This window comes from Lepidochelys olivacea, assembly GCF_965140295.1.
Source record: "Lepidochelys olivacea isolate rLepOli2 genome assembly, chromosome: 8".
NCBI classification, from domain to species: domain Eukaryota; kingdom Metazoa; phylum Chordata; order Testudines; family Cheloniidae; genus Lepidochelys; species Lepidochelys olivacea.
The window spans coordinates 41,613,563-41,629,090 of record NC_140418.1 but is presented as its reverse complement, the minus strand read 5'-3'; the positions used below and the strand labels follow the sequence as shown (position 1 = coordinate 41,629,090).

General features: G+C 46.0%; 1 protein-coding gene across 5 annotated transcripts in view; it reads right to left on the bottom strand.

The window, feature by feature from the left end:
* ATF6 (activating transcription factor 6) overlaps positions 1-15,528 on the bottom strand; it is a 419,899-nt gene that overhangs the window by 289,769 nt on the left and 114,602 nt on the right. For all 5 annotated transcript variants that reach the window (XM_084636803.1, XM_084636800.1, XM_084636801.1 and 2 more), the window contains exon 10: positions 5,739-5,879. In XM_084636803.1, the coding sequence (XP_084492929.1) occupies positions 5,739-5,879 (141 nt within the window). The remainder of the gene's footprint in view (positions 1-5,738; positions 5,880-15,528) is intronic.

The following is a 15,528-nucleotide window of genomic DNA, read 5'->3' as shown; positions in this document are numbered from 1 at the left end:
CCAGAAGGTAGGGAGAATGCTAGGTTGATTGGGACACCTGAAGCCAATCAGGGGGTGGCTGAAACTAGTTAAAAGCCTCCCAGTCAGTCAGGTGGGTGTGCATGTCAGGAGCTGTGGGAGGAAGTTGCACTGTTGGAGAGACTGAGCAGAACACACCATATCAGGCACAAGGAAGGAGGCCCTGAGGTAAGGGTGAAGTGGAGCTTGAGGAAGTGAGGGCTGCTGTGGGGGAAGTAACCCAGGGAATTGGACGTGTCATGTTTCTAAAAGGACAGCTACCATAGCTGATACTATTAGGGTCCCTGGGCTGGAGCCCAGAGTAGAGGGTGGGCCCGGGCTCCCCCCCTTGCCCCCTGATTAATCACTGAGACTGGGAGACAACAGAGACTGTGCAAGGAAGGATAACTTCTCCGCATCTCCCTCGCTGGCTTAGGATGAAAATGGCTCAGTAGACTATGACCCTTGTCTCTAGAGAGAGAAGGGTTACGTGGAGGGTCACAGTGAGCCTCTGAGGCTAGCGAAATCCACCAGGAAACGCGGGACCCATGGAGGCAAGGGCAGAGCTTTGTCACAGTATATATATATATCTTCTTACTATATATTCCATTCTATGCATCCAATGAAGTAGGCTGTAGCCCACGAAAGCTTATGGTCTAATAAATTTGTTAGTCTCTAAGGTGCCACAAGTACTCCTGTTCTTTCTGTGGATACAGACTAACACGGCTGCTACTCTAAACCTGTAATAACCTGGTGGGTGGTGCAATCATCACAGGAGAAGCTGTTAGTTAAACACCACACCAGCTTCATTTCTACGTCCTGGTTTAGGAATCCTTGTAACACTTTGACAATCACCCAGCATCTGGTACATACCCCATCCCAGAAGCCACTGGTATGCATTCACTCTCCAACTTCCTGGATGCACAAAGTGAGCTGGCTCTTGGAGGAGAAAATTGGTTCTTCTCACTGATACATTCTAACAGTACCCAACTGCCTGGCCACCAAGGCAGAGAAAAATTACTTCCACTTTGACTGGTTTGATCTTGCAGAGGATTTGGAGAATCAGAAGAAAAGATGGAAAGATGCAGCCATCTCTGCACCCCAATTAATCAAAACAGCATCTGACACCATGGTCAACTGGTCAAACAGCTGAGAGCAAAACCTGGATAGACTTGCAGCATTTTTGCTGGCAAACTAGTGGTCAGCCGGACAGCCTCAATATTGACAAATGGACTGGAAAGCTTCCAAGTTCAAGCTCCATTCCCCTGGGATCAGTTCCTTCTTGATTTGTAGATTCCAAGGCCAGAAGGGATCATTGTGATCATCTAGTCTGACCCCCTGTACAATACAGGCTATAAGATTTCCCCAAAACAATTCCCAGACCAAATCTTTTAGACCAGTGTTTCCCAAACTTGGGACGCCGCTTGTTCAGGGAAAACCCCTGGTGGGCCGGGCTGGTTTGTTTACCTGCCGCGTCCGCAGGTTCGGCCGATCACGGCTCCCACTGGCCACGGTTCGCTGCTGCAGGCCAATGGGGACTGCGGGAAGTGGCGGCCAGTACGTCCCTCAGCCCACGCCATTTCCTGCAGCCCCCATTGGCCTGCAGCAGTGAACCGCGGCCAGTGGGAGCCGCGATCAGCCTAACCTGCTGACGCGGCAGGTAAACAAACCAGCCCAGCCCATCAGGGGCTTTCTCTGAACAGGCAGCGTCCCAAGTTTGGGAAACACTGTCCTAGACAAACATCCAATCTTGAATTAAAAATCATAAGTGATGGAGACTCCACCATGACCCTTGGTAAATTGTTCCAGTGGTTAATTACCCTGACTGTTAAAAAATGTATGCCTTGATGAGCCAATCCACCAGGACATTGTGTTCATCCTGGAAATAAAGCCACAGTAGTTTCCTCCCACTGAAAAAGGCTCAGTTTAACAGTAAGATGGAGCTCCCAGTGCCCTGCTGATGTAGGACAATCCTGTATGCTTGCTGTACCATTCTAGAACAGGAAATCCCCTGAGCAGCATTTCCCAAGCTGAGGTGGCTAGAACCATCCTTCACAGTAACAGCAGATTGCATTTCCACCCCAGGATGGACAGAGTTCTGACTGTATGGGCTTCTGCCTGATCAGGTACGGAGGTGAAGGCAATTACTCCCCAAGGGTCCACTTTGGATACAGCTGGTCCTTCTCCAAGAAAGGAGCCACCCTACGTGCTCGTCCTTCAATTTATATTTTTTGTGAGGGGAGCTAAGGTGGGCAGTAGGGGGGCAAGCCAAAAGAGCAAGACAACACTGCCAGCTGCTTGCGGGGAGGGGATCCAGAATTGAGGGCAGCTGGAGAGGCCAACAGAGCCAGCAGGGACTAAAAGTGGCAGAACAGGCAGCAAAGAGCTGCCTATATGTCCATGGTAAGGGGTTGTTCTGGCAGTAGCCACAGGATAGCACTCAGAATTGCCTTTCTGACTTCTCACAGACATAGGCATTGCCATTTTGCAGCCTAAGAGGGCCTGGGAGAGAGGTTGCAGCTGAGCCTGCTACACAGTAGCTGCTAGTAGATCAACAGCTCTTCCAAATGGGAGAAGTCTGGGGAAAGAAGAGCCTGAGGCACAGAGGCTCACAGGGCAGCAGGGACTTGGAGAAAGACAGAAGAGAAATCCCAATCTCAATCCCAGCTGGGATCTCAGCCATAACAGTGAGGAGAGGAAGGAACTAGCCCTCCCTTTCCCAGAGTCCCTAAAGAACCACAGGGACTCCCCTTGTTCCAGTTTTGAGAGGGGAAGGCATATGAAAAGCCAGACCATCTCTTTCATATGTGGAGTAGCAGAGGAAAAGTTTGTCCGTGAAGGAGACCTTGCCTGAGAAGCTGCTGGCAGTCTGGGAAATCCTTGGGCCTGCCCAGAGGAGAATTGGGGAGGAGGCCAGAAGCAACGCAGAAGTCTTGGCTTTGCTCTTAAATTCAGGCAGTTAGCTCCAGGTTCTTTATGATAATCCTTGGGTAAAAAATGTTAAAGCACTTAAATGACTTAGGAGCTGAAGTCCCAGAGACTTTCAGTGAGACTCAGGCACTTAAATGCCCAAATTCCTTTTGAAAATGATACTCATTTTTTTTTCCTTTATCCTTCTTTCCACCTTCCTGCCTTGTCCCTCTTCTGGTCTCTGCTTCTAGCACAGCTAGAGAGGAGAAAAAGAAGAGGGTTCCACACTTACCAAGCAACAAGGTGAAAGAGACTGGAGGGAAAGAGGAGGTGTTGGCTCTGACATACCTTCCTGAGTGAGCATCTCTGCTACCTCATCACATAATTCATAGTTTAAAATGTGCCACACATAGGACACAGGCCCTTCATCATAGCCACATATACTAAGTCATTAGAGTATTCCTGATTGATTGCCTTCTTTCCACATGGCAAAAATCTATTAGTGCTTTCAGCACATTTGCGGCTGTCTCTATTCAGCTAGCCAAAAAATATTTTATTGGAAAAGACAGATCTGATAGGACAAACTCTGTGAAGGGGAAAAACACAGTCTGAATAAGCCAACCTTCAATCTGGACACAATCCAGAACATACGCATCCACTGCCTGCTGGAGATCTAGAAAGGCTTAAAGTGACTTTATGTCAATTGAATACACCCCTGTAAATGATGAATAAAGATATTAATGGATAAAATAAAAATTATTCTTTGGGAATACTTGGTAGGCAGCCTCTGGAGCCGACTGTAACCATACACTCGTGAGGTGCATTTCTGTAGATCTCCAGAAATAATGGCTTACACAAGCATCCATGAGGTTTCTAACAAAGCAGACTGCTCACAGAGTTTAGGATCCAGTCCTTTCCTCTGTAAGTATCTTGAACTTTGCTGAACACATTTTGAGTGATTAAGAAAACAAATATCATAGTTTGAATTTTAAGAAAGGCTGAGTAACATGACAAATATTAACATTCATAGCCCATTCATAGGTGCGTGCACCCCAGGTTAAGAACCACTGCTTTAGAGGAACTTTGCTACAAACTGAAGTTCTAAACAAAGGACTGAATGACCCATCCAAGCTGTGAATGTACTCCAGATATTTGATTTGAACCTGCAGTGTATTCCATCACTGGTACAAGCCTGAACCAAGAACCTTGCCATTACTGTACATATTTGATTCCATTTAAACAATTTTAACTCTCATCTATATTTCTTTCTTTTTACAAATAAACTTTTAGATTCTAAAGGATTGGCAACAGCATGATTTGTGGGTAAGATCTGATTTGTATATTGACCTGGGTCTGGGGCTTGGTCCTTTGGGATCGGGAGGACCCTTTTTCTTTTACTGGGTATTGGTTTTCATACCCATTCATCCCCATAAAAAGTAGCTGCTGGTGGTGATACTGGGAAACTGGAGTGTCTAAGGGAATTGCTTGTATAACTTCTGGATAGACAGTGGGGTAAAACCGAAGTCTTCTCTGTTTGGCTGGTTTGGTGTGCCTTGGACTGTAACTGCCCTGCTCTAAGCAATTCGTCCTGAATTAATACTCTCAGTTGTGTCCCGCCAGAGGCCGTATTGTTATACCTGTGCTGATGCAAGTCTATGATAGTAACATTCGGCTCTGTAGGAGGTGCACAACCGCCCACAGTGCTGCCTGGAGGTCAGGCAGGATTGACAGATCAGCATCCTGCCCCAAGGGTTACCTGTCGTCTCCTTCAGCCCAGGTAATTTGAGGGCTAGGCTCTTGGCCAGTCAAGCTCTATTCCAGTGCGACTCTCACCTTCGGTGAAGGCCCCTGTTGTTGTAATGTCCTCTGGGGGTTGAGAGGGGAGCCCAGGCCTACACTCTACATTGGGCTATGCTCCAGGGCCTAGTGGTGGGCAGCTACCTTCGACACCTTGGGGTGCTAAGATTCTGCCCCCCACCCCCTGGGCCACCTCTCTATCCCCGTTAGCTTCATGAAGTGAGTCAGTTCCACCAAGCCTCTTGCCTGCATGCTCAGCCACTTAACTCTCCTTTGTACATTTCCACTGGTCTGTGTGGTCAGACCTCAAGCAAGGAGCTCCAGGACACTGCTCTCCTTTCACAGCCGCTGCCTACGCCCTTCCACTGCCTGCCTGCTCTGAGCTGCTCTGTTCCCCTTCTTAAAGCCCTGCCTCCAGCTTGTGCAGGCCCTGCAAGTGCGACTGGGTGAGGCCACCTGGGCCCAGAGCTCCTCCTTAACCCCTTGCTCTGCAGTGTGGGTGTTGTACACCCCATCAGAGCCCCACACATGGAAAGCTGGCAGCAACTTCTTGCCTGCTATGCTGGAAGAGACAGGGAGCTGCTCTTTGAGTTGTATGCAAGTGCAGTGTCAGGGACTGTCCCAGGACTTGCTCAGCACCAGAATGAGGCCAGGCATGGCCTGATGGAACTGCACATCAAAAGCAAGACACCATACCTGCTTGTTCCTGCTTTGCTGAGGCAAGAGTGCTCACACAGCTTGCTCTCTCACCATGGAATGCATGCACTGGTTTGTCTGATTCAGGGGTTGGTTAGTTTTTATATTTCAGTGCATCAAGGTTGGGCCTTAAAGAGGAATCTCGTCAGGAAGATCCTGTAACTACAGTACAAGAGGAATCAGCTTTCATGGCACTCAATTTTTAGGCTTAGCTGCCCTAACAATGCTCACTTAATAACTATGCTTCATGATGCACAGGGAAATGGAAGGCAACAGAGCAAAGCATAAAAGCATTATGGACAGCGAGTACTTTTAAATTTTAAATATATTCACCTCACCTCTCCTTATTCTGGGAGATGATGTTAGGCATTTGTTGAGCAGTGTTGAGCTTCTGGCTGGCTGAGAACTCCAGCAGATTTCTGCTGCGGTGGGCAAGGCTCCCGCTGGGTTCAGCTCCATTGGGATCCCTTTCAAATACACTGAAATTCAAAAATACATACCCATAACTATAACAAGAGGAACAGAACAGATATATACGATGTGGAACTCACTGCCATATGGTACTAAATACTCTAACTGGATAACTAATGGCTTTTCATATTTGTTGTCCCACATGGTAAGATATGTATCACCAAATCCCATGCCCATGGGCAGAAATTGTTCACTTATATATTTAATTGCCATCGCTTCACAGTAGCACTAAAGGAAGAATGGAAGATGGAAGCCTTCACGGGGCCCACTCTGTTAAGTGAGAATTCACAATGAATGCCATCAACTCAGCGACCGAACATCACTCAATGATCTCCTGGTCATCAGAACAGCAACTCAACAAATCCTAAAGTTCCTCCTCAGGGCCATACAACGTGCCAAATAGGCCCTGGAATAAGAATCCTGCAACTTAATGTTGAAGAACTCTCATGGTCAAAATGTGAGTACCTTGGAAACTTGCTGAAGACTTACAACATCAATATCCTCATGTTGCAAGAGACCTATGTTGGCAACGAACAACAGGCTAGGCGATACCGTATCTATGGATACAACCTAACAATTAGCCATTATCATTCTAAATATGGCTTGGCAATATACATAAAGGACACTAACACAGATTTTAATATTATTCCATCAACCAAATAGGAGACCACATTTACCACAGCTGTCAAAGTAGGGGAGCTCCACATTACCAAACTCTATAAAGCCCCTAGAACAAGATGGCCAAAACCAGCGCTACCTAGCACTCCTCCTATTCCATGCATCTATGCAGGTAATTTTAATAGTCACTGTTAGGGGGCTTATTCCTTCACTCGCTTACTTCCCTGGTCCTTCTCGCATGAACAGAGAGCAACAATACCCGAAGTCCAAAGATGCAAACAATTCAATGTTTATTGGGATGAACTTCCAGCAAGCGTGTTTAATGATTAATTTGCCCTGGCATTCGCGGCCAGTACAGCTACTGGAAAAGTCTGTTAACGTGTCTGGGGATGGAGCGGAAATCCTCCAGGGACATCCCCATAAAGCTCTCCTGGATGTACTCCCAAAGCCTTTGCAAAAGGTTTCTGGGGAGGGCAGTCTTATTCCGCCCTCCATGGTAGGACACTTTACCATGCCAAGCCAGTAGCACGTAGTCGGGAATCATTGCGGAAAAAAGCATTGCAGCTTATGGTCCCGTTCTTTATCTTTCTGTGTTACCCTCAGGAGAGTGATATCATTCATGGTCACTTTGTTGAAATAGGGTGGTTTTAGTAAACGGACATTCAGAGTTGCCCGTTCCTGCTGGGCTGTTTGCCTGTGGCTGCACAGAAATCTTCCCCGCTTTTAGCCACGTGGTGGGGGGAGGGGTGAAGCCATCATCCCAGAGAATTGGGGGGGGTGTATGGGGGGGGGGTGTTATTTGGGTTTCTGCTGCACATGAACCTGGAAAAAGCAGCCCCTCCTTTTAAATTGCCAATCCATTTTTAATGGGCAACCCAACAGCTACTTCGTATGGGAAATGAGGGCGTTGCTGTTTGAAGCCATTCCCACATGTTATGAAGGTTAAAGAGCCAAAAGACTGTGGCTTACCATGGCTGCCTGCAAGCCAAATTCTGCTGCCCGGCCCTGCGTGAGTAATCTCTCACACCAAACCGGCATACCCCCAATGACAGGCAAAATGCGACCTTGAAATAAAAGCACATGTGCTATGTAATGTTAACAGCAAGGTTTACCGTGAAAGAGTGTACCCATTGTTCTATAAAATGTGTCTTTTTAACTTCCACTCTCCCTTTCTTTTCCCTCCAACAGCTGGATATGCTTCTCCTTCCCAGAGGCTAGCGAAGATTAGAAGGCAAAACAACCGCACCTGTGATGAAACAAATCAGCACCTGACACCAGAACTAAAGCATTACTGCAGCCGATAGCACCTGGCCTCCAACTGGATCCTCCAGGAAGAGAGGCTGTAAATCAGTGGAAGACTGGACATCAATGCTACAGACTTGCTTGCAGACAGGTCACTGTTGTATTTATAAGTACTCCACAGGATTGAGAAACAATTAAAGTGTTCCAGTCCAGCTTCTATGAGATCTTCTAATTTACTATCAAAGGGGCCAGAGTAACTGGGAACAGAGTACATATTAAAATACCCCCCCAATACACCCTTTTCATAATAAAATACGGCAGCACTCTGCATTCCTTTCATAAGAGGATGCGAAAACATTTTACTAAAAGACCTGAGAGGCAGTTATTGTACAAAACAATGTGTGTAAACTCCATAACCTGGAAATATTTGGTAGACACTATCAGCTCTCACACAAGTTTGGAGGGACACAGGAAAGAACCCCCTCACGTGCCATAGGAGCTCCACACTGCAGAATCATGCTCCCCATCTCTAGTAGTCCCAAGGTCCAAAGGTGTAGGGGAAGCAAGCAAGATGGCTGAAGCTGGAGGCTATAAAAGCTAACGCTGGCTCAGCTAATTTCATAGCACAGCTAGTTTAAAACTCTAATGAAAATTAAGGCAGTGAATGTGTGTGTAGCTAAGTGAAGCATCCATGTGCAGCACACTGTTTTCTTACCTTTATGCTTCCCCAAAACAATAAAACTATAACTCAGTCAAATCCAAACCAATTTCTTCTAAAATAAGGGTGTGAATGGAATGAGTTTATAACAAATGCAGACATTTGTCAGAGAGTTCAACAACTTCATATCTCTAAAGTGACTCAGAAAAGAAGACAGAAATATCTGGGACAGGTGTTAAGAATTAAGTCAGGGCATCTGCTATGGCAGTTGTGCCACTGGGCAGCCAGAGGAACATGCGAAAAGGGCTGACCAAGAGAATGCCTCTGTCAAAACAGACTGACCAAAGAAGATATGCAGAGAGCATCCTGGGATAGGCGAAGATGGTGAAAGTCTTGTTTCATTCACTATGCAACTTTTGACAGTTCAGGAAGGATTCAGATTCAGAAGGGTGTGCAGTGCTCCACAATGAGGCTATTTCCAGGCCAGTTTCAATTTTCATATGTCAGTTGTTTTGGCTCTCCAGCAGCTTTAAAAACAGTTAACAATTGCTTTAATAAAGGAAATATGTCTCTCTTTATTCTCCTCTCCCTAAATCTTTTCACTGAAACTTTTATAACAGAACCATAAAATGTAGGATTGGAAGGGACCTCAATAGGTCATCTAATCCAGTCCCATGTACTGATGCAGGACTAAGTATTATCTAAAACATCCCTTACAGGTGTTTGACTAACCTGTTCTTAAAAGCCTCCAATGATAGAGATTGCACAGCCTCCCTAGGTAATTTATTCCAGTGCTTAACTACCCGACAGTTAGGAAGTTTTTCCTAATGTATAACCTAAATCTGCTTTACTACTTATCTTGTCCTCAGTGGTTAAGGAGAACAATGTATCACCCTCTTCATTATAACAATCTTTTACGTACTTGAAAACTGTTATGCGCCTCGCTGTCTTCTCTTTTCCAAACTAAACAAACCCAGTTTTTTCAATCTTTCCTCATAGGTCATGTTTTCTACACCTTTAATCATTTTTGTTGCTCTCCTCTGGACTTTCTCCCATTTGTCCACATCTTCTCCCAAGTGAGGGGCCCAGAACTGCACACAGTACTTCAGTCGAGGCCTTATCAGCGCTGAGTACAATGGAAGAATTACATCTTGTATCTTGTTTACAACACTCCTGCTAATACACCACAGAATGAAGTTCCCTTTTTTCTAACAGTATTACATCGTTGACTCATATTTCATTTGTGATCCACTATAAAGCCCAGATCCTTTTCTGCAGTTCTCCTTCCTAGGCAAAAAGAAAAGGAGTACTTGTGGCACCTTAGATGCATCCGATGAAGTGAGCTGTAGCTCATGAAAGCTCATGCTCAAATAAATTGGTTAGTCTCTAAGGTGCCACAAGTACTCCTTTTCTTTTTGCGAATACAGACTAACACGGCTGTTACTCTGAAACCTTCCTAGGCAGTTATTTCCCATTTTGTATTTGCGCAACGGATTATTCCTTCCCAAGTGGAGTTCTTTGCATTTGTCTTAATTGAATTTAATCCTATTTAATTCAGACCATTTCTCCAGTTTGTCAAGATCATTCTGAATTCTAATCCTGCCCTCTAAAGAGCATGAAACCCCTCCCAGTTTGGTATCAACTGGAATTAATTGATAAACTTAACAGTAACAAGTCACCGGGACCAGATGGCATTCACCCAAAAGTTCTGAAAGAACTCAAATGTGAAATTGCGGAACTATTAATTATGATTTGTAACCTGTCCTTTAAATCAGCTTCTGTACCCAATGACTGGAAGATAGATAATGTAATGCCAATATTTAAAAAGGGCTCTAGACGTGATCCTGGCAATTGCAGACCAGTAAGTCTAACATCAGTACCAGGCAAATTAATTGAAACAATAGTAAAGAATAAAATTGTCAGACACATAGAAGAACATAAATTGTTGCACAAAAGTCAGCATGGCTTCTGTAAAGGGAGATCATGTCTTACTAATCTATTAGAGTTCTTTGAGGGGGTCAACAAACATGTGGACAAGAGGGATCCAGTGGACATAGTGTACTTAGATTTCCAGAAAGACGTTTACAAGGTCCCTCACCAAAGGCTCTTACATAAATTAAGTTGTCATGGGATAAGAGAGAAGATCCTTTCATGGACTGAGAACTGGTTAAAAGACAGGAAAGAAAGGGTGGGAATAAATGGTAAATTTTCAGAATGGAGAGGGGTAACTAGTGGTGTTCCCCAAGGGTCAGTCCTAGAACCAATCCTATTCAACTTATTCATAAATGATCTGGAGAAAGGGGTAAACAGTGAGGTGGCAAAGTTTGCGATGATACTAACCTGCTCAAAATAGTTAAGATCAAAGCAGACTGTGAAGAACTTCACAAAGATCTCACAAAACTAAGTGATCGGGCAACAAAATGGCAAATGAAATGTAATGTGGATAAATGTAAAGTAATGAACATTGGAAAAAATAACCCCAACTGTGCATACAATATGATGGGGGCTAATTTAGCTACAACTAATCAGGAAACAGATCTTGGAGTCATCGTGGATAGTTCTCTGAAGACGTTCACACAGTGTGGAGCAGCAGTCAAAAAAGCAAACAGGATGTTAGGAATCATTAAAAAGGGGATAGAGAATAAGATGGAGAATATCTTATTGCCCCGGAGCTGATGGGTGGGACTCCAAGCCCCACCGCCCTGGGGCTGACGACCAGGGCTGACACCACGAGCACAACGCCCCGAGCCCCACTGCAAACCCGGGGCTGAACTCTGCGGTTGAGTGGCGGAGCCTCATTGCCTTGGGCAGATCGCCAGAGTCCCGCTATCCTGGGCTGACTGCCGTTGCTGTCAGCTGCATACGAGGCTGACCACCGTATCCCTGCCACCCCAGGTTGACCGCTGGAGCTGCCATACGTAGGTCGACCTAACTCTGTAGTGTAGACAAGGCCTGAGTGGCTTCCAATATTTGCAGGAAGAGAGATGTGGCCCAAGCATCATGGGCCAAGAAACAGGTCATGATCTAGAAACGGATTACTGGCTGAGTACACCAACAAGAAAGACAGTAGCTAATCATCTCTGTCCTCCCTCTGCAGTTACATGGGGAGAGCAACCATAGGCTGCATTTGGGCACTGAGCTGGCTGATCTATGGGCCATCATTTAAAATATGGAAATAAATCCAAAGGAACAAAGAAAGGAGAACCAATTACCTTGTACAGACATTTGTTTAGAAACATGGATAAATTAGACAACGGGGGTGGGGGGGTGGGGGGGCGTGTACAGCAGTGCCCTTGTCTCTGAAAAGATTCTAGTTCTCCAGGCATTCTACAGCACCTGGTATTTAGCAGTATTTTATTTCTCCGGTTTGTATGTCAGTTTGATAAATGTGGAAAGCCATTCTTGCCAAGAACTTTAACTGGATTTGATTTGTAAATCTGGCTCAACAAATCCTGTGCACTTAGATTTTTGAACACTGACATTTAAGTTGTACAGTAACTTGTACACTCAAGCCAACAGTGATATCATACCAACAAACGCGTTCAGTTATAAAAGCTTTTTGGGGATGGGATAATCTCTGAATATGAGCTGGGGTTTTTTTCCTAACAGGATAAATGACCAGTTGACAATGCCTGGAAATACCAGAACAAAGTTGTTTCCTTCCCAACAAACTCCAGACAAATCTGCCACAATGCCAAGAGCTCTCTCTACCCACCTCCTCCTTATTACTATCCTGATAAGGGCACCATCTGCTGGGCCACTTCAGAGCAACATCAGCAGAGATTCAGACCCTCTCCTAGAAGCAGCGCCCAAAATACTATCCAAAGTGGTCAGAAGAGTCCAGCTTCTCTCCCCTACAACTGCAGGGTGAGAAAAAAAAAATTGTCAACTGCAGGAGTTATTTGCTAGTGAACTCAAACCACAAGAAGTTTCTATTAAGTCAGTCAAGGAAGATGCAAGTATCGTGCATTAATTTTTGCTTTTAAAAATCAGGTGTGATTATTTGCAAACTATATATGACCCTTAGCGTCAAGTTTGGGTAACCTTACTGTGAGCAGTATCAGCTTCAGTTTAAATGTCAGAGGAGGAGCCTGGGGTATTTCATTGCCTTCCCATTACTGGAGTGGCCTCTCAGACCTTAATCACTCCGTAGCCTCTGAGACCTTATTCACACAGTTCCCAAGAACTCAGCTCAACTCCAAACTCATCACTGAGATTTCTTTATTGGCATACAATCAAACTACACTTCAGTTGTTCAGGCTGAAGAGTAGGGGGTGGGTACAGGACATATCAGTTGTCCAAAGTTACACAGCAAACTTCTTTTATATACACTTACATGTTACATTGCATTCACTATACATTGCATTTCACGTCTTGGGGATAGCTTGGTCACTTTGGTAGGAACCAGTCCCTGTACAGCATGCAAGGTTCACACACTGTCCATGCACAACTTACTCATTACCTTATCTTAAATGTCAGGCTTATCCTACCCATTGTTATCTTATGCAGTGTTATTGTAGCCTTCGACAAGCTTGATGCCACCTTAAACCGGGACATCATAAAGTTAGCTGATTACTGAAAGACTTGGTGCCTCCAGCCAAGCATCATAAAAACAGTCTCCAGTTTGTTCCATCTTCATCATGCAAACACAACCCAAGAACTTAAGGTTTATCTGAATGGTCAGAAGGTGAAGCATGAAGTAGAACCGGTCTATCTAGGTGTGACCTTAGACCGCACACTGAGTTATCATGCTCACCTGAAGAAGACAACAGCTAAAGTTAAGACATGCAAAAATCTTGTTAGCAAACTGGCGGGTTCATCATGGGGTGCTCGTGCTCCAACTTTGCGGACATCAGCTCTTGCCACTTTGTATTCAGTGGCGGAGTACTGTGCACCAGTTTGGAGTTGATCATCACACATCAAACTGGTGGATACACAGTTACATGCTGCCATGCGTATCATCTCTGGCACCCTGCGTCTGACTCCACTCCCATGGCTTCCAGTCCTGAGCAATATTGCTATTCCTCAATCAGACGAGAGGTTGCCACTGGCAAGTTACTGGAGAAAGTATGTGCCAATTCAAGCCTGCCACTGCACAACAACTTTTTTAAACCACCAGCTGCACATCTGCCATCACGTCACGCATTATGGTCTCATCCGCCATGCCAGGATGTTAGGATGGAAACACTCTGGCGAGAGGAATGGATATTTTTTATAAATTCCCAACCAGTCCCTCGTTGCCGACCCCATAATTTGCCTGCCTAATTTTGACCTGCCCCGTCGCCAATGGTCCCTGTTGAACAGGTTCCGAACCGGGCAAGGTCTCTGTGCAGTCAACCAGTATCACTGTGGCCTTTCTGACAGCCCTTTGTGCAGCTGCAGGGCAACACAGACGATGACGCACACTGTCGATTAATGCCTGGTGACTAGGTTCAGCGGTGGCCTAGAAGAACTGCATCACACCACTGAAGATGCCATCCTTGGCTAGACGACTATGCACATGCTAAATAAAAATTGTAGCCTTATAGATCCCAGGATATGAGAGAGACAAAGTGGGTGAGGTTGTATATTTTATAACTTCTGTTGGAGAGAGAGAGAAGCTTTCAAGTTATACAAGCTTATAAGCTTCCTCAGGTCTGGGAAAGGTACTAAGGCTATGACTACACTACCACTTTTGTCAGCAAAACTTTTGTCGGTCGCGGTTTGAAAAAAACATGCCACTATGACGGGATCTCAGGGGGTGCAGCCTGGGACTGCGGAACCATTGTGCTCCCTTATCTCTCTCCAGCCTGGGCTGTCTCTCACAATGCCTTGCTAGTGACCAGCAGCAAACCCCTCCAGGTGCTGTTATCACTCAGCACAACTGCATGTGGAGCCCCACACCCAGCTAGATTGTATGATAGCTCCCAGAGACACTAAAGAATTACACAAAAAAAGGCACCAGCCAAATCCACCCAGCTCCCAGCACTGAACCTCAGGGAATATATTAATTGGTTCATCACTTAATCAATGGAAAGTGGATATACACCAGCCTTTGCAAACCTGAGCAAGCACCATTACCAAACACTTTGGGCAAACTGGCTGGTAAAGATAAACAGTTAAACAAATTGTGATATACCCAGGCCAGTTGGGCACAGCAAAGTAGCCCTTATTGGGATCCAGAAAGAGGGGGGTCCACAAGACCTGGAAATCCAAATAATTACGGGGGACAACTAATGAAATAACAGGGACAGGAGTGTGGTCAAAGGGTCAAACGAAGGGAACCAGACGGGGACACCAAGCAGAGAACCCCGGACAGCGCCCACTGCTCTTCAAAGGCGTCAAGGGAGTAAGTGGACGCAGTCCAGAGGAACTCTGCCCCAATGCATGAACAGACGGAGGATCGGAAATAGGCCCCACAGTCACAGTGGCCATCTGCCAACCTCATCTCCCTGGTTTTATAGATGGCCACTTTAGCCAGGAGGAGGTTGTGGAGCATCAGCGTGTATAGAAGTTTCCTTGGCGTGGTCTGGAAGCAGACAGGCTGCAGTATCTGGCTGATGAATCTTGCCCATATGCTCAGGGTTTAGCTGATCGCCATATTTGGGGTCGGGAAGGAATTTTCCTCCAGGGCAGATTGGAAGGCCCTGGAGGTTTTTCGCCTTCCTCTGTAGCATGGGGCACGGGTCACTTGCTGGAGGATTCTCTGCTCCTTGAGGTCTTCAAACTACAATTTGAGGACTTCAATAGCACAGGTATAGGTGTGAGGTCTTTTTTAGGAGTGGTGGGTGAAATTCTGTGGCCTGCATTGTGCAGGAGGTCAGACTAGATGATCATAATGGTCCCTTCTGACCTAAATATCTATGAATCTATGAAGGGGCAGGGGAGTCGGTTGGGTCCACGGGGAAGGAGCCCGATGAAAAGGTCCGGAGGGCCTGGGGTGGAGGGTAGGCGGGTGCAGGACCCGGTCGAGGTAAACCCAAGCAGCGGGCGGCAAAGTGGCCCTCACCTCCTGAAGTATGTGCCGGGGAGTACAAGGTCTGAAGAGCCCCATGCGCTGAGCGAGCATCAGAGGATCCAGCCAGTCTCTCCGGTCGTAGTCCAGGAGGTCTCGGACTCTTTTGACTTCTGCCAGGACCAACCTCTGGCACACCTGGGGG